The sequence below is a fragment of the Melanostigma gelatinosum genome (genome assembly GCF_949748355.1).
Source record: "Melanostigma gelatinosum genome assembly, chromosome: 14".
NCBI lineage: Eukaryota > Metazoa > Chordata > Actinopteri > Perciformes > Zoarcidae > Melanostigma > Melanostigma gelatinosum.
The window spans coordinates 15,793,405-15,812,985 of NC_136647.1; the positions used below are offsets into that span (position 1 = coordinate 15,793,405).

The 19,581-nt window shown below is 46.4% G+C and overlaps 1 protein-coding gene across 1 annotated transcript; it reads left to right on the forward strand.

The window, feature by feature from the left end:
* The first annotated feature begins 3,460 nt into the window (after window positions 1-3,460).
* Window positions 3,461-8,237, forward strand: LOC306788636 (protein phosphatase 1D-like). Its single transcript, XM_079284223.1, has 7 exons — window positions 3,461-3,971; window positions 5,481-5,709; window positions 5,836-5,960; window positions 6,092-6,273; window positions 6,394-6,621; window positions 7,013-7,100; window positions 8,098-8,237. Exons 1-6 carry the CDS (start codon window positions 3,470-3,472, stop codon window positions 7,094-7,096), a joined length of 1,350 nt encoding a protein of 449 aa, XP_079140349.1. The 5' UTR covers window positions 3,461-3,469; the 3' UTR covers window positions 7,097-7,100; window positions 8,098-8,237.
* Window positions 8,238-19,581: the final 11,344 nt, after the last annotated feature.

Below are 19,581 nucleotides of genomic sequence, written 5' to 3' on the forward strand. Positions count from 1 at the left end.
TCTCTGTTAGAAAAAGAAAGATTTGAGTTGAAACCTGTTGACCTTTGGTCCTCGTCTCTCTCTGCCCTGTTACATTATTGGTCTTGGTCTTAATATCTGTTTCTTCATCTGTATGCTGAACCTGTCACAAACTAATGGCAAGCCCTGAAGTCGTCTGAGGTCCAGATGTAATCATATTACCATGTACCTCACCAATTCATCATTACACTTACTGTGTGGTGATGAGGAAACAAATGCCTTCATTATAAGTACTCACACACACACACACACACATAATTTAACTGTGATTTGCTCATATCAGCAAATGGTTACATTACCATAGATTCATATGGTAATCTTTGGGTCGCTATCCTTTTCTCCTCTTTGGTTGGGCTGACTGACACTTCAGCATCTACACAGTCTGGGAGCCAAACAAAGCTGTGGATTGACCATTATACAAGAGCTGCATGGAATGAATGTACGAGAATGCAACTCGGGTGTCATTGCCCCTTGATAATCTCGCTCGTCTTCGGGAATTCATTTTCTCAGCAGCTTCACTTCAAAATGACATTCTGACACCATTTACATGGAAATCACTTCGTCTGCAATAGTGGCCTGTGTGCAGACAGGTCCTCTCAGAGGGCTAGACTATTAATGGACATAAACGGTAAAGAGAATGAAGGAAGGAAGGAAAGAAAAAAGACAGAAGACGGTAAGAAGGAAAGAAAGAAAGGAAATGTAGAAGATGGTGGATAATAAAAGATGGGCTTTTCAGGTTTAAAGTCAAGGTCAGAGCTTTGAGTATAGGTGATGGAGACACTGATGAAAGTATAATGTGGGAAATTCCTTTTTCTCACCCTCTCTCTGCCTCTCTCACACAAGAACGAGATGTAAAGATTTTCCCTGAAAGAAGAAGAGAAATCCACCATAAAAGCGCACAGCAGAGTAGGTCTTGAGGGGAATGCATATATAGGCTTCATCCTTTTAGTTTGCACTGAGAAATAATGATTACAGGAATGTGTCCTTATTGGAAAAGAGATTCAATTACCATGCTTGCATTTTATCTTCTAAGACAATTTCTTGTCAACGTCAATCATTTCTCTGTGGAGTTCATCACAAAGTAAATCAAGGATTTAAATAAATGTCTGTGAACTTCAGCACCTGTGTTTGTGTAATGAAGAGCGATGTTTCAGTGCAATCCAAACAGCCGCGTCTTTAAAGTCCAAAAGTGGCATGTCTGTAATGTACACACACTGTATGCATCTGCATCTGCACAAACTGTGTCACTCGTGACCTCAGGCACAAATGAATAATCAAACACACATTAGCAGTACATACGTAAACATACACAACGTTGTGTTGTAAACCGTCGGTGGGATTAGATTGTCAAGTCATGAATACATGTGTGTTGTAGAATAATGAATGTGTAAGTGGATTCTATATGAAGACCATACATCAACATGAGAGATCCCTTAGAGTTGTACTTGTGTCTCGTGATGATATGTATGTGTGCTGTCATCGTGCCTTTTGTGAAAATTCCTGTTTTAAACCATTTGTCAAATTTCTGTGACGACTGGGGGTAAATGTGGAGAATTAAGGTTATTTGGTTGGATTGACACTGACGGACCTGGCATTACTGCAGCACTACTGTGTCTGATAAAGAGCTCATGCGAACACGCAGTAATAAATACAGCGTTTTCAAACAAAACTGTTTTTTGAACACTACGACATGATCCATGTCCTTTTCTTAGTAAAAGCTCCGAAGTGTGTGGTGAGGAAATATGACCCTGAATACATTAAATGTGGATTCATAATGGTAGGCAGTGAGGGGTGAGGGTAAGCATATTTATTCTGGTTCATGATTCATTACAGCTGACAGCAATGCTGGACAAGAAGCAACTTGACAATGGGGTGTTGGCATGGACGATATGACAATTTCATGTTACAACGACCCTGGCCAAAATAATTGTGATGCACAATTGCATGTCCTAAAAACATTCTTAAAACTCTTAGAATGGCACTACAATATAATGGAGTCGTTTTGTCAAGAAACAATTATTTTGATTGCATCAAAATCTTTGTTTGGTGAAAATCCTTTACATAAACCGTAAGGTCCCTCTGCATGAATAAAATATAAAGAAATTAAAGAAATAGCAATATTGTGTGAGTTCTTTCTTACATTATAATTCCTGTATTTTTGTAAATCAGAGTCACGATCTATTTTCCACTTCTCTGCCATGACAGCAAACTATATATTATATATATTAAGAACAAGGATGACAAACAATCACACCTCCACAACAGCTGGGGTGTAGATTGCTGTCCCTAACACTGGTGGAGGAGCAGGAAAGGACTTTTGCACAGTAAGGTGGCCCAGTAAGCCATGGCAGTGTGACAGTGTGTGATGAGCCTGTCAAAATGTCATTCTCGAAAGAGGCCCTGAGTCTTGACCAACAATTCAGTTTTAGGAATTAAGAAGAGACAAGTTTAAGTCTAAGGGTCGTTAAAGACAACTCCAAGTTTTAGTCATGCGGCTAGCAGGTCAGAGTCTTAAGTCTTCAACTGCATATCGGGGTGCAAGTCTTTTAAGTGTCTAACCGTATGTTCACCATTCAAATTACACAGCATTTTAATATTTATTTCCATTATTTTAAACCCGTTTTTACATAAGTGTGACCTTGCAATTAATTTGACCGCATTTTTTTAAATAAATAAGAAGGCCATGGGGTTTTTCTAAAGAAAGAAACACTTGTTTGCTTGTTACCTGTAGACAATGAGTTGACTGTTATCATTAACGTTGCAGTGGCTGTGAGTAGATAGGTTTATAGTTAGCTTAGTTTTGAATTGGCTTAACTTCCAGTCACGATTATGTCAATTTAATGGCCAACTTCCCGACACGCAAGCATGCACTATTGCTTCTGAGAATATGGATACATTAGTGGATGATAGACTCAGCTGTCACAACAATGCAGTCAATGGTCACAACAGAAACATGTTTGAATGTTTGCTTACTTTGGCTTCACTTCTGTCATACTGGAGTGAATTCTGCTCAAATGTTGCGACGTTGTGGTCTCCTCATTTCTGCATGAGTCTATTTTTGAAAGTTCTCTTGTGTTGCCATACTCGTGCGAAATATCTGCGATTCTACCACGACAAACTGAGTCATGAAAAGGGCCATATTGAAGCCTATTTGCAGTTTTGCGTGGTCTGTAGCTTGCAATGTGATTTCTACATGAAATCTCCAATTTCTTGCAGTGCCAGCAAAGGCAGCACAATAGTCCGGCGTGCCTTGCGTCGCTGCAACGTTGATAGGTGGAAAGCGCATGACGTCAGTACGTACAGCGTCTCGGAGAAGATAAACAAAAAGGAAGGAAGCCTTCGGCCATACAATCGCGGCAAAATCGGTTCAAAAATCTAGCTTTCACGCTACAGTTAGCAACTCAATGTGCCATTATATTGCTTAAAGCATTGCCATTCAGCGTTCACGGCCATGGACGAGGGGATAATATTTCGTATGAGTGCATTTTCCGAGCAAGGGGGGAGGAAATACATGGAGGATGTGGTCGAGATACGAATAGAGTACGAGCCGACGCCAGTGGAAGATTATCCAAAGTCGCAGGGACATGGAGGACAAGGGAAAGCCGGCAGTGAACCTACGAAACAACCTGGAAAAGAGACACGCGACCACGACGCTGCTGCCGAGTCTGGCCCAGCCTCTGCGATGTGGGTCGAGAGTCTATCGGAGGAGGGCAGCGATGCACCGGCACCGGAGGAAAAAGTCGCAGCGCATGCAGTCGACACTCGGAAGTCTGTGGCGTTTTTCGCCGTTTTTGACGGGCACGGGGGTCGAGAAGCGGCACACTTCGCGAGAGACAATCTGTGGAATTTATTAAAAAAGCAACGCGGGTTTTGGTCGAAGGACCACAGCGAAGTGTGCGCTGCTCTCAGGAAAGGTTTCATCGCCTGTCACCACGCGATGTGGAAAGAGCTGCGTAAGTCGATCAGAGTGGAGCATACTTGTGTTATTTGTTTTACCTTCACGGGCCTATTTTATCGCCGCCTATTTGCTCACGATTCGTGCCTTCACAGCTCGAGCAGCAACGCTTGAGACGGCACACCGTGTCACGTGAGGCATCTTTCTCAGCTGGTGTGATGATGCCCGGTCCTCTGACACCCATCCCATTACTAAGTGCAGGGTTGACCCGGACCCTTCAATGCAGCTGTGGTGAATCCCTTAATCACAGCATTAGATATAAGCGGATAACAAATACATGTTAAAATGAACCTAAACAACTTAATTTAGTTTTCTTTCAATTTGGGGTTATATCAGGTTCCAATCCATGTTTTTCTTTTTTTATTAAGGTGGGGAGCATGTGTATTTTGTTCATCAATCTCTCAATCTAGTAGAGGCGCAATGTGTTTTCCTCTAATATGAAATACTGTGGATAATATCGCATATTTCTGCAGAAAGGGTTTGTAGAAAAGTGGCACTGATTCAAAGATGGGGTCTATAAAGGAGGCTCCCAAAAGCATTGTAAAAAAACAAAAGTCCTCATGAGTACCAACAGAAAAACACAGACATCAGACGTGAAGCTTAGGTCGCATAAGTTCAGGTAGAAGTACAGCAAACCTTTACGTTCACGGCCACAGAGCGGCACATGTTAAACCTCTGATCTGAATGATTGCATATTAAAGTGGGAATGGACGAAACCAAAGAGGACCGTTTGCAGCATGTTGCAGATATCCGGTAAACACGAGTATGGAGGAACTGCGTGCAGTGATGAGGGACTGCCGGGGTGGGATTTTGGATAAAATGCTTGTGTGTTTCATTCTGGTGAGTAGAATGTAAAGCTGGTTAAGCCTGAGCTGAAGCCAAGTCTAAAAACGAGCCTAAACAGCAGGGGGGCTGCATTTCTGTGGCAACATGGGTCAAACCTATTTAATCCTGCCTTATGAAACTGAATTTCTCAAAATAAGCCAGATTTGAGACTCGAGTGAGCGTGGCTTACGTGGTCGTCATGTTTTATGGAACAGCTGTTATCTTCATCAGTAGTGCTGTGTGACAGGGATAGAGTTTACACTGTGTTTTTCATCAAATCAACGTTCTCCTTGAGTATAAATGTGGAAACAAATGATAAACCGGTTGTTTCACCTGTATTGGACTGTTGCTGATGCAGTAAGCTTCAGTGTGATTTCCTGTGGGTGCCCTTAAAGCTGTGTAGCTGCTGGGAAAGTGTCCGTTCGGCCCAAACTCGCTTCCAGCTGTCAGTTAAAGACTGTTTTAAAGACCAGGCTTCCTGACCCGATGAGACAATGTCAACAGCTTCCCAAGCCAGATGGAAAGGCTTCTTAACTGTCTTATTCCTTATATTCATAATCCTCTTATGTAGTCTGGAAATCAGACAGTCCAGTATTTCCACCTTTCATTCTACCTGGCTCCGATGTACCCTCTCCACTACTTGTTGCCAGTGACACTTTTAATTTTTCTCCCCACCTTACAGCGGAGTGGCCAAAGACCATCACTGGCCTGGCCAGTACATCCGGCACCACAGCCAGCGTGATCGTCATCCGCGGGGTCCACATGTACGTCGCCCATGTGGGGGATTCGGCGGTAGTGGTCGGAGTGCAGGAGAACGACTCTGACCTCACGCTCCAGGCACTCGAAATAACACAAGACCATAAACCTGAACTTCCCAAAGAAAGAGAAAGGATTGAACGACTGGGTGGCAGGTGAGTTGGTGAACGGGACGTCAGACAAATTACATCCCACTGAGGGCACATGTCTTCTTGACCTTGTTCCTTGACACATTGCTGCGTTTCCTGTCGAGCTTGAAAGCTTTGCTCTTTCAACTGCAGTGTAATGAAAAAGTCCGGGGTGAACCGTGTTGTGTGGAAGAGGCCCAGGCTGACCCATAACGGCCCGGTGAGGAGGAGCACGGTCATCGACCAGATCCCCTTCTTGGCTGTGGCCCGATCCCTCGGTAAGGGCGACACCCCCGCTCGTTCGGGTTTAGTGTCCATAAAATGATACCGTATATTCGTTGGGAAGTTTTTTTGTTATTTTTTATTATTATTCCTTTAAAAGTGCTAACATTTCTACATCTATTCAAAGGTGATCTGTGGAGCTACGACTTCTACAGCGGAGAGTTTGTGGTTTCTCCAGAGCCCGATACCACCGTGATGACCCTGGACCCCAAACGGCATCGCTACATCATCCTCGGCAGTGACGGACTGTGGAACATGATGCCACCCAATAATGCCGTCAATATGTGCTCCGGCCACGACAAAATGGTGGTACGTAACTGTAAAAACGAGTCATTTTTTAATCTTCACAGCTGTCGGAGCCTGGACGCTTTAGGATTTTATTAAATCATTTTATCTCTTTTCCATCTGCTGTTTCTTATTTGCTTCCAGGGACCAAAGGGGATGTCTTGCGCCCGCCGGCTGGGATGCACAGCCCTACTGTTTTGGAAAGACCGCATGCTCCGCGCAGACAACACGACAGTGATCGTCCTGGCCCTGCAGGAGCGCGGCGGGCCCCCTATCCCGATGCATCGAGACGAGATTGTTGTCGACATGTCTACGGGAATGGACCATGTTCCCTTCCCGGGAACGACTTATAACACGTGTGTGGTCCCAAAGGTCAGTGCCATGGCTTTGCTGCATCCTCCTTTTTTGTCATTTTTAATCAGGATGAATCATTTAAATCATAAGGAGAAAGGACATGTTGTAGGTTATATGTTTTCCAAATATAGAGTCAGTCACTGCTGGGACCTCAGAACCACTCTGACAGTGAAAGAATATACAGAATATTTGTGTGTGTGTGTGTTTTTGTTGTTTGCTATTCGCTGTATTGTCCTTTTTATATATCCCGGTCCATTTTTGATTGTCATTTGTTTAAATACTGTCACCACCAGTGGAAATCTGAATGTTTTGAAGTCACCAATGGCGGTTGACTTAAGGTCACACCAACAGGCTTCTATCAGTGGACCGCTGGTTTCAACAAATCACTCTTTGTTTTCGGGGCCAACAGGAGGAGCATGAGGATGACATGTTTTTTGGAGAAGATGAGATATATGGAGAAGAACATGAGGGATGGCCGTGCCTGGAGTGGTAGCGAGGTGACTGCTCAGTTATAAAAACATGTGTCAGCAATGTGACCAGCCAAATGATTCATATGCTCTATTGTTGAAAAACATCTTTTTTTTGGATATCAACATGACAAACTTCCCTTACAGCTGGTTGGTCCTCTCGGCTTGAGAGTATTGATTACTGTGGTATGGACGTTGTGCTGCTATAAGAGGGCTGTAGATCACTTATTTATTTAAATGTGCTGTCCAGTGTTTGGAAATGAAAGTGAGATAATTAATTCCGACACATTAAATTACTTTGTTAGTCACCATCACCAGTGTCACCTTAAACCTACTTCCCACTTCATCCAGTAGAGGGAGACAGTGACATTAACACAGTTTCATTCACAGTCCCAACACTTCTCACAGTATTCAGGATATCACAGCTGTTTCTTGTGTTCAGTCTTCATTTACCAAGTGAGAAAACGGTCACATCATAAAATACATTCTTAGGGTGTTAGATGAACAAATGGAATAATCAAAACTAATTCTGACTCCTTATCCAGTTTTCATAAAAGAAAATATCTGAAAACTAGATTTGTACTTTCCATAAGTCTTACAGAGGAGTCTTTTCTTTGGGAGGGTCAGACCATTTGATCTTTCTTATTTTCCCGTTAATACTTTTGAAAATAACTTTTTGGATGTTTTTTTATATAAATAAATATCTCCTAGACAGAGGAGCGCTGAGAATAATAATAATAATACATTTATAATACAGAGAATGCTCTGTGATCCACATTATCTCTCGGCCATGCAGCACACATACAACCTAACGCAGAGCCATTAGAACACATCTTAATCCAGTATTGTGTGTCAAACAATTGTTGTAGTCTCTGTCCATTTGTACCGGCTTCCATCTGTGTGTTTTATTCATTTTCAAATGATGGAATAGCAAGTTGTGGTTTTATTTCTTGACAAAAATATGATTTAATTTGAATAAATAAAGAGATGTGTCTTGTAATATAACAAGTTATTTGTTTTATTTCAGCGGAGCGATGCTGCAGATGCTCCCTCCTCAGTCAAAGACAGTTCCACAGCTCTGTGGCAGGCACTTGGGCTGTACGAAGCAGCTTCCGGTGCCGCCGCACAGCTCCTACCCGACGCCGACTCCGTGAGGGCCGCTCTGCCCCCCTCAGGCGGTTCAGCGAATGATTTTGAAAAGCAGGACTCCGCAACCCAAACGGACTGCGCCGCTCCCACTCCTCCCTTTAAAAGGTCTCGCCGGTCTCCGCACACACCCGCTAAACCGAGGGGTCGGCTCGGCCGGTCCTCCGGCAAAAGTGTCCCCCGGGAGATGCCGGACAGCGAAGTACAAAGTGAACATTCCAGTCAAAAGACGAGCTCCTCTGAGGAAAGCAGCATCCTACCACAGCTGATTCTTGTCTCGTAGAAACGGTGTTTTTTTTGCCCTGAGGCGAGAAGGATAATCGGTATCAGGTGTGCCACGGGGGCCAATTCCTAGATGTATACTTTTTATACAAAACGTCTTTGTTTTTTTTGTAAATATGTGAGAAATTTGAGATTGTAAATGTGTTGCCGTTTTCTTCTTCCCCCTCTTTGAAATTTAGTGTTTTTCGCGGACATTTTGAAATCCATTCAATCTATTTTCATACATATACGTATGTATAGTATATCCAAACTATGTATTTTGATGGTGGATAATTACAATCTGAGGTGACGTCACAGTTCACCAAAAATAGTGACGCGTGCAATCTTCCAGTTTAGATGTCTATCGAATGAATTCACGGTGTTTAAATTGATGTTACTCGTGTGATGCCATAACATCCCAATCCTTCCTCCAGTGGAGTCAGAACCTCAGACCAGTTGTTCCATAGATGGAATGTGCTGCCATGCCATTGTTAGTTTGTATTTAATCGTGTTCAACAGAAGCCCCTGTTAGTGGTGATACTGTCGTGTGCAAAATATTGGAAACGTGTGAAAAGCAATGGTCTGAGGGTATTTATGAGAGTATTGATTATAAATCTGTTACTTGTTTCACCAGTGGCTAATTATGTACTGTCATCACAATTGCTACTCGGCTAATTGGTGTATCTTACGCATAGCTTGTGAGGAGGCGTTAAAGGGTCTGTTCACCCAAATCAGACAAAACAGAATATATCCTCATTTTCCCTTGTGGTATCTCTATCCATGTACATAATGTGTGATGGTAGTGAACTGACCCTTTCATGGTACTTTGCTGGAGAGATCCATCTCCATTTTTGATTTGACCATAAGGTATTGGGTGCTGATGTGAAAGCCAAAATCAATACCTGTGCCTCACTGGAAGGTTTGGAGTCTGTTTCCTCCTGGACTTTTCTTTGCACAACAAGTTTATTTCGAGTGTCCACTGGACACCAACACCATTCCACAAGCCCTTTTCATATTATTTTCACATATTGTATCCGTGTGGTCTGCCCCCATAACTTGTTTTTTAATCTGCACATAAAACACCTGATGGTACGAATAAAGTGCCCGTTTCAATGTCCACTTGTGTTAATAACATGGCAGCTCAATTACTGTTTTAGCCGATTTGTTTACCTTCTTTTTTCCCATAATAGTGTCATGGTTGCCTTAGCACAAATGAGTCGGAGGTGCTATTCACAGGTTTTCATATTTGGTGACTCTTAACGGGTGAGAATCTCTAGGATATCTCAATGTGAGTATACGGGCTCACCATCCACACTCCGGTGGATGGTGAGCTGACAATGCGGTTTGTTGATTTTTTTGTACAGCACGTCAATATGCAATAGAAGTTTGTACAGTGCATCATTATGCAAAAATAATTGGGTTTTTCAGGAGTCTGGCATGCTCTGTATGTTGTGAAGTGTCCAGAGGTAATGGATGTTAATGGGCATGTGTGTTTTTTTTGACAATGACAGTACTTTGTGTCTGGCTTCATATCCACTGCAACCAGTCTTCAGGACTAACTGTTATAAGCTGATGGCTTCGAAAGTGACTGGATATACAGCATCTGTATGTGGTAATAAAGTTATCATTTTCCAAAATCGTGGCGTTAAAAAGAGTTGCAGTGTCTGTGTCAGCCAAACATCCAGCCCAGTGTGTGGAGCCGTTATCGTGACTATGCGTTTGGATCCCAGAAGATGCACAGGAGTAGCTGGCTTAAAAAGACATGGAGTAAATGATTTAATAGCAAATCTGAGGCAGCAAAGCAACCAGAGAGCTGCGGCATCCCACGGGAAATGGTCTAAACCTTTGTTACAACTCATGTCCTCAGTCAGACATGACCTTTTTTATTGTCTTCTCCCTTTTAACATGTTTTTTTCCTCCCACTGAGTTCATCCAAAGTTCAATATTTCAAAATATAATATATCCAAATGCATAAATGCTTTAAGTAGGTTTCATCATGATAAGGTTATACATTCTATGATAATTACTCTGTACCACATAGAAGCAAGCAAATCACATCTATACGGTCCTGACAAGGCTCTCTTTAATATTGTTGATTCAAATGTTGGTTTAACAACAACAAGAAAAAACAAGTAAGAGAAGGCTCTGTCATCTTGAACGTCACTATGTGAAAAACATGAATGCAAGAAGCTTTCGCAGTTGAGAGCCACACACACACACAGCCGTCAGTCATTCCCTCTGAAAGCACTGCTAAATTCATTTGTAGGAAAACACGTCTTCCGGTAAATCCTATAAATCTAAACAAACAAAGTTATAGTGGTGCCACGGTGCCTCAACAAGGAGTTAACTCCATTAATCATGAGGCTCACTTCCAAAATGAGAAGTCTGTCCGCCATGCCAATGAGTTCAATGTTTAACTTGTTTAGGAAGCAAAAGTATTTCCTAATTCCTCCGAGAAGCAAAAGTTGGAAAATACTTACGATATCTCAAAATACAGTTTGAATACCAGAACCACGAAAAATAAAGTTAAAGTTGGAAAACACTTAGAAAAATAACGCTATGAAAATGCAGTTGGAATACCAAAACCAAGAATCGATGGTGCATATGCCGACTTCGACCCCGTCCAACATCGGCTGTGGGGCTCGGTTTATTTGTCTGACAATTTCTCAAGTGAGAGCACGTCAAGGCCGACAATTGAAGGGGCTTGTCCCGTCTGTGCGTTCTATTTTCGGGGAGATATGGACCCAGTTAAACCCGTGCAACCCGGAAATTGGGTCCGTTGTACTCCGAGACCCGCGAACGTTAAGTTGTAAAATACGAATAAAATAACCATCCAAAAATGAAGTTGTGATAGCAGAACCACCATGAAGATGTGGACTACCAGAAGCACCGAAAGAAATGAGTGAAAGTTGTAAAATAATTCGAAAAATAGCGCTATGAAAATCGAGAACCACGAGCCTCAAACGTCGGAGTATCGAGGGTGCACACGCCGACTTTGACCCCGTCCAACATCGGCTGTGGGGCTCGGTTTATTTGTCTGACAATTTCTCCAGTGAGAGCACGTCAAGGCGGATAATTCGGCGTGGTGGTCTCGTCTGTGCGTTCTATTTCCGGGGAGATATGGCCCCGCAAAACCCCGAAATTCCGGCCCTTTGCCGACCTCGTGAGGCCGAACGCATCTCCGATCAACCTAGACCTGCGTGTAGAGGGCGATGAGACCTACAATTCAGTGTCACGGGCGTGGCTGTGCGTGCTTGTTTCGCGGAGATAGCTCCACAAAAACAAAAAAAAAGAATAAAAAGTCAGTGTCGCCACGGAGGGGGAATCGGGGGAATGGGCGAACCGCTGACGGGTTCAGCGCTTCGCCACTCCCCCGATTTGGTAATTTTCATAGGTGGTCAAAATCGGGGTAATGGGCGAAGCGCTGACGGGTTCAGCGCTTCGCCCCTCCCCCGATTTTGGCCATTTTGGGTCAAAATCGGGGGAATGGGCGAAGCGCTGACGGGTTCAGCGCTTCGCCCCTCCCCCGATTTTGGCCATTTTCATAGGTGGTCACCAAGCCACCTTGCGCACGATTACAGAAACTCAGTTTTCAGAAAAGGGCTAACCAGCGAAAAGTTTCGAGAGGTTGAGCCGAGGACATCCGACAAAGGTGAGCCCTCACTGGACCAAGTCGGCAGCACACTTGGGTGTGTGTCTGGTTCTCCTGACTAATATTTTCAAGAATATGTCAGAGTATGTCGGCAGCACACTTGGGTGTGTGAATTTAGAACTGGTGCGGACCAGGGGAATCCGACTGTTCAATTAAAAACACCAATGGCGTGCAGGCCGGTCGGGTGATTGAACAGTCGGCTGGATCGTACCTCCACGTGGTGGTCCGCGGGCAACATCGTTAAAGATGGCGAACACGATCCGTAAGTGCCCCAAACGGCCGGAGCCAAGAGAGGAACTTGGACTTCGTGAATGCGTATGTGACCCTGGTGAGACCTGTCAAACGGTAACAGGCCTGTCACCTGTTTAGGAGACTTACCTGATGGACCAGGTGCATCGGAGACTTACCTGGTCCATCAGGTAAGTCTCCTAAACCATAGGTGGGCGTACTGGTCACGGGCCTGCGCGGATGGGCCTCGGGGCGGGATGGGCCTCGGGGCTCGGCCAGGATGCGGACCACCATGTGAGGGCACGAACGCAAATGCATTCCATCTCGTTGGCACGCTGGTGCTGTGGCTAGCACAGTCACCTAACAGGAAGGCCCTCCTGTGTGGAGTTTACATGTTCTCCCCGTGTCGGCGTCAGTGGGTTCTATCTGGGCGATGGAGATTCCCCCACAATCAAGACATGTTAGGTTGCGTGAATGTGAGTGTGAGTGTGAATGGCGTGTGAGGGCACGAACGCAAATGCATTCCGTTGGCACGCTGGTGCTGTGGCTAGCACAGTCACCTAACAAGAGAGGAACTTGGACTTCGTGAATGCGTATGTGACCCTGGTGAGACCTGTCAAACGGTAACGCAGGTGTCCTAAGGCGAGCACCTGGCTTGGCCTCTGGGCGAGCGAAGGGGCCCTAGGCTTGTTGCAGTAGTGTCCCTACCAGGTTGTCGGTGAGTTTGATAGTATGGTGTTGGTCGTGGAGAACCATAGGCGTTTTTATTATACAGGCTTATTGAAAGGACCAGGTGCATCGGGGATGCACCTGGTCCACCAGGTAAACCTCCTAAACCATAGGTGGGCGTACTGGTCACGGCGAGAAGTGCGGAACCTCGGATCTGCGCGGATGGGCCTCGGGGCGGGATGGGCCTCGGGGCTTGTGTCTCGGCCAGGATACGGACCACCATGTGAGGGCACGAACGCAAATGCATTCCGTTGGCACGCTGGTGCTGTGGCTAGCACAGTCACCTAACAAGAGAGGAACTTGGACTTCGTGAATGCGTATGTGACCCTGGTGAGACCTGTCAAACGGTAACGCAGGTGTCCTAAGGCGAGCACCTGGCTTGGCCTCTGGGCGAGCGAAGGGGCCCTAGGCTTGTTGCAGTAGTGTCCCTACCAGGTTGTCGGTGAATTTGATAGTATGGTGTTGGTCGTGGAGAACCATCAGGTCCATCAGGTAAGTAACATGTTTTTATTGTACAGATGCAGAGATGCAGAGTCCAGGGAGGCGTTGTGGAGGTCCAGGTGCATCGGGGGCCACAGCACGCTGGTGCTGTGGCCCCACCGACCCCCCTCCCCTCCGGTAGTGACTACCAGGGCTCCGAAAACACTTAGAAATAGATTGGAAAACTTGATTTCATCCAGGCTCTGTCTGTGGTGAATGAGGCCAAATTTGCATCGGGGATGCACCTGGTCCATCAGGTAAGTCTCCTAAACCATAGGTGGGCGTACAGGTCACGGGCGAGAAGTGCGGAACCTCGGATCTGCGCGGATGGGCCTCGGGGCGGGAACCTGGCTTGGCCCCTGGGGGAGCGAAGGGGCCCCAGGCTTGTTGCAGGGCATAGGTAGTGTCCCCACCTGGCTGTCGGTGAGTTTGATAGTTTGATAGTTTGATAGTTTGATAGTATGGTGTTGGTCGTGGAGAACCCAGGTGCATCGGGGACGATGCACCTGGGTTGCCTCTTTCCCGGGGTAACATGTTTTTATTGTACAGATGCAGAGATGCAGAGTCCAGGGAGGCGTTGTGGAGGTCCAGGTGCATCGGGGCGCCTGGGTTGCGTCCATCAGGTGAGTCTCCTAAACCATAGGTGGGCCTACCTCGGCTTCGGCTCCGCGCGGATGGGCCTCTGGCTGATTGAAATGAAGCCTGTATATACAGGCTTATACAGGCTGATTGAAATGAAGCCTCTTCCCTGGGGTAACACGTTTTTGTGTTACCCCAGGTTGACCTTGAAATGAAGCCTGTATATACAGGCTTATACAGGTCCCTACCAGGTTGTCGGTGAGTTTGATAGTATGGTGTTGGTCGTGGAGAACCATCAGGTCCATCAGGTAAGTAACATGTTTTTATTGTACAGATGCAGAGATGCAGAGTCCAGGGAGGCGTTGTGGAGGTCCAGGTGCATCGGGGGCCACAGCACGCTGGTGCTGTGGCCCCACCGACCCCCCTCCCCTCCGGTAGTGACTACCAGGGCTCCGAAAACACTTAGAAATAGATTGGAAAACTTGATTTCATCCAGGCTCTGTCTGTGGTGAATGAGGCCAAATTTGCATCGGGGATGCACCTGGTCCATCAGGTAAGTCTCCTAAACCATAGGTGGGCGTACAGGTCACGGGCGAGAAGTGCGGAACCTCGGATCTGCGCGGATGGGCCTCGGGGCGGGAACCTGGCTTCGGCTCCGCGCGGATGGGCCTGTATATACAGGCTTATACAGGTCCCTACCAGGTTGTCGGAGAGTTTGAAAGTATGGTGTTGGTCGTGGAGAACCATCAGGTAACCATCAGGTCCATCAGGTAAGTAACACGTTTTTATTTTACAGGCTTATTGAAATGAAGCCTCTTTCCTGGGGTAACACGTTTTTGTGTTACCCCAGGTGGACCAGGTGCATCGGGGATGCACCTGGTCCATCAGGTAAGTCTCCTAAACCATAGGTGGGCGTACTGGTCACGGGTGAGAAGTGCGGAACCTCGGAACCGCGGATGGGCCTCGGGGCGGGAACCTGGCTTGGCCCCTGGGGGAGCGAAGGGGCCCCAGGCTTGTTGCAGGGCATAGGTAGTGTCCCCACCTGGCTGTCGGTGAGTTTGATAGTTTGATAGTTTGATAGTATGGTGTTGGTCGTGGAGAACCCAGGTGCATCGGGGACGATGCACCTGGGTTGCCTCTTTCCCGGGGTAACATGTTTTTATTGTACAGATGCAGAGATGCAGAGTCCAGGGAGGCGTTGGTTGTGGAGGTCCAGGTGCATCGGGGCGCCTGGGTTGCGTCCATCAGGTGAGTCTCCTAAACCATAGGTGGGCCTACTTCGGCTTCGGCTCCGCGCGGATGGGCCTCTGGCTGATTGAAATGAAGCCTGTATATACAGGCTTATACAGGCTGATTGAAATGAAGCCTCTTCCCTGGGGTAACACGTTTTTGTGTTACCCCAGGTTGACCTTGAAATGAAGCCTGTATATACAGGCTTATACAGGTCCCTACCAGGTTGTCGGTGAGTTTGATAGTATGGTGTTGGTCGTGGAGAACCATCAGGTAACCATCAGGTCCATCAGGTAAGTAACATGTTTTTATTGTACAGATGCAGAGATGCAGAGTCCAGGGAGGCGTTGTGGAGGTCCAGGTGCATCGGGGGCCACAGCACGCTGGTGCTGTGGCCCCACCGACCCCCCTCCCCTCCGGTAGTGACTACCAGGGCTCCGAAAACACTTAGAAATAGATTGGAAAACTTGATTTCATCCAGGCTCTGTCTGTGGTGAATGAGGCCAAATTTGCATCGGGGATGCACCTGGTCCATCAGGTAAGTCTCCTAAACCATAGGTGGGCGTACAGGTCACGGGCGAGAAGTGCGGAACCTCGGATCTGCGCGGATGGGCCTCGGGCGGGAACCTGGCTTCGGCTCCGCGCGGATGGGCCTGTATATACAGGCTTATACAGGTCCCTACCAGGTTGTCGGTGAGTTTGATAGTATGGTGTTGGTCGTGGAGAACCATCAGGTAACCATCAGGTAACCATCAGGTAACCATCAGGTAACCATCAGGTCCATCAGGTAAGTAACACGTTTTTATTGTACAGGCTTATACAGGCTTATTGAAATGAAGCCTCTTTCCTGGGGTAACACGTTTTTATTGTACAGATGCAGAGATGCAGAGTCCAGGGAGGCGTTGTGGAGGTCCAGGTGCATCGGGGCGCCTGGGTTGCGTCCATCAGGTGAGTCTCCTAAACCATAGGTGGGCCTACTTCGGCTTCGGCTCCGCGCGGATGGGCCTCTGGCTGATTGAAATGAAGCCTGTATATACAGGCTTATACAGGTCCCTACCAGGTTGTCGGTGAGTTTGATAGTATGGTGTTGGTCGTGGAGAACCATCAGGTAACCATCAGGTCCATCAGGTAAGTAACACGTTTTTATTGTACAGGCTTATACAGGCTTATTGAAATGAAGCCTCTTTCCTGGGGTAACACTTTTTTGTGTTACCCCACCATCAGGTAAGTCTCCTAAACCATAGGTGGGCGTACTGGTCACGGGCGAGAAGTGCGGAACCTCGGAACCTCGGATCTGCGCGGATGGGCCTCGGGGCGGGAACCTGGCTTCGGCTCCGCGCGGATGGGCCTGTATATACAGGCTTATACAGGTCCCTACCAGGTTGTCGGTGAGTTTGATAGTATGGTGTTGGTCGTGGAGAACCATCAGGTAACCATCAGGTCCATCAGGTAAGTAACACGTTTTTATTATACAGGCTTATTGAAATGAAGCCTCTTTCCTGGGGTAACACGTTTTTGTGTTATCCTCAGGAAAGAGGAGGGTAACATGTTTTTATTATACAGATGCAGAGATGCAGATATGCAGAGTCCAGGGAGGTGTTGTGGAGGTCCAGGTGCATCGATATGCATTCCCCCACAATGTCAGAAGTGCGGAACCTCGGAACTTCGGAACTTCGGAACTTCGGATCTGCGCGGATGGGCCTCGGGGCGGGAACCTGGCTTGGCCTCTGGGGGAGCGAAGGGGCCCTAGGCTTGTTGCAGGGCGTAGGTAGTGTCCCTTCCAGGTTGTCGGTGAGTTTGATAGTATGGTGTTGGTCGTGGAGAACCATCAGGTCCATGAATGAAGCCTTTTTCCTGGGGTAACATGTTTTTATTGTACAGATGCAGAGATGCAGAGATGCAGAGTCCAGGGAGGTATTGTGGAGGTCCAGGTGCATCGGGCGCCTGGGTTGCGTCCATCAGGTGAGTCTCCTAAACCATAGGTGGGCCTACTTGATTCCCCTCCGGTAGTGACTACCAGGGCTCCGAAAACACTTAGAAATAGATTGGAAAACTTGATTTCATCCAGGCTCTGTCTGTGGTGAATGAGGCCAAATTTGAGGCTCCTGCAGCGGATGAGTTTGCAGCATTTTCTGCCTGGGAATTACCGCTGTCTCCACCCTGAGAGTGGTCCAGGGAGGTGTTGTTGATGTATTTTACCCAGGAATGAAGCCTCTTTCTTGGGGTAACATGTTATTGTGTGCTATTACCTGTATTTCAGCCTGTTTTAAGCCCAAATTTATATTTGGGCTTAAAATATTTTGGGGGGAGATGCAGGGTGGTCCAGGGTGGTCCAGGGAGGCGTTGTGGAGGTTCTTATTCGGCTCAGTTTGGACTTAGCATTCTCTTTCTTCTTCGCGTTGCCAAGCGTTGACCCATGCAGTTTCATGTATCGGTCCAAATACTGATCTGTGAATGAAAAGACAAAATACCTGCATAAAGTATCGCTTCGCCGAAGAACCAGCCCAAAATGTCACTCTGTCGATCCGATTTAAAGCCACTTTAGACCGGGCAAATACGTCCATAAAGTGTCGCTGTCTTACCTATTTCATGTGGAAGTACAGGTGTCCCCCACGTAGAGGATCTGCCCTGCTTCAGGAACGCTCTCGATGCTTTACGCCTGGCCAGTGCACCTTGGTTGTCGTGAATTTGCCCTGGCTCCTCCTCGTTCTTTGACCCCTCCTTTGAGCCCTACTCGGCCCTGCATCAGCTTTGCCTGCCCCCACTTTCTTAATCAGGCGTCGGTCTCTTTTCGTGAGCCTTTGGAGAAGTTTTAAAGTCCTCTGCAATTCAGTTTCAACCACCATCAGCTTGTGTTCTGAGCGCTCCAGTTTCTCAGTCGTCTGGATGCATTGAGGCAGGAGGCACGATGCCTCCTCCATCTCCTCTGGCTGGTGGTCAGTCTCCTCCTTCAGGTGGATGTCCAGCCCTGTGACCATAGGGTGTCTGTCTTTGACTCTAAATTCAAATTAATTCAAATTAAAAAGATTGTTTCCCCCCCCCCCAGAATTTCGAGACTCTACTCAACAATTATAATTCATGTATGACTTGTTAAAAAAAGATCACAAAAAAGTAAAAAAGGCCATATTGTCCCAAGTTGTATCTCAAACGCCAGTTATTTCAATAGACAGGTGCTGCTTTCATTGAGATCCTTGCCGTTTCTTTTCTTAACTCAGGTTTCACAAAAGCAGCGCCAAACAAACTGGAGCAGGCAACTTGAGGATTTGGAAAGTTGCCTAAATGTGAAGTGACAGGAGAGAGCTTTTGGCTCTTTGCGTGACGCCAGCGAACTGGCGCCGAGTCCGCCTTAATTAACAGATCCATGCACTTCATCAAAAACCTTGGGTGTTTCCAAAAGATGGATAAGTGAATGAGTCAGGCAGCCTTCCATGAATTCAGACAAAGAATGGTTTGTATTTTTACATTTAAGGAAAACATTATTATTATTATTATTATTTTTATTATTAGTAGTATTTCCCACAAAATAAAAACACCAAAATTAATGAAAAGCTGGGCTAAAAAGATGAGTCTTCACTCTAGTAGGCATTATTCTCATTCTTATTCACTATAACGGTATTAAAAAAACGCAAAGTTGCTAAAAGTAGGCTACTTTAATGATGATTCATTCATGGTGTGCCACTTATTAATGTTGTTTATCCACGATGCTGTCTAATCCACTAAAATCCGGCTGTGTCCCTGTACTCTGAGCGGTTAAAACCACGCCCCCCCCCCCCCCTTCCCCCCTCCCCTCGGTAATTGGTACGGACAGTGAAGCGATGTCAAAAATATTTGGCTCATTATAGCGTATCCGGGAAGGACAGACGTGCGTTAACACCATCGCTTTGACTCTCTCTGTCCTCACTCCTCTGTGCCATTTTTTTTTTTTAAAGCTTTGCTCATGGCCCCAAAGTGCGCTGTCCTGTCGTTGGCGGATATACCAGTGGACAAATAAAGGACCAGCCTCACCTCTCAGCGTCTACTTCTGCAAATTTGCATTCCCACCATTATTTGATCTCTCGGGCATGCTACAAAACTCTCAAACTCTCAAAAAGGTTTGTCTCAACTGGATGCAGACGCTCGCGCGCCGTACAGCAGCAACAGCATGTTGGGCTGAGACTTTATAATATCGACTTGTCCGATCGGATACCCTGATGAAATATCCAATTT

Coding starts and splice junctions, on each gene's coding strand:
- LOC306788636 (XM_079284223.1), top strand. CDS start 3,470: ATGGACGAGGGGATAATATTTCGTATGAGTGCATTTTCCGAGCAAGGG. Junction 3,972..5,480: donor CGCGATGTGGAAAGAGCTGC/GTAAGTCGATCA, acceptor CCCACCTTACAG/CGGAGTGGCCAAAGACCATC. Junction 6,622..7,012: donor ACACGTGTGTGGTCCCAAAG/GTCAGTGCCATG, acceptor CGGGGCCAACAG/GAGGAGCATGAGGATGACAT.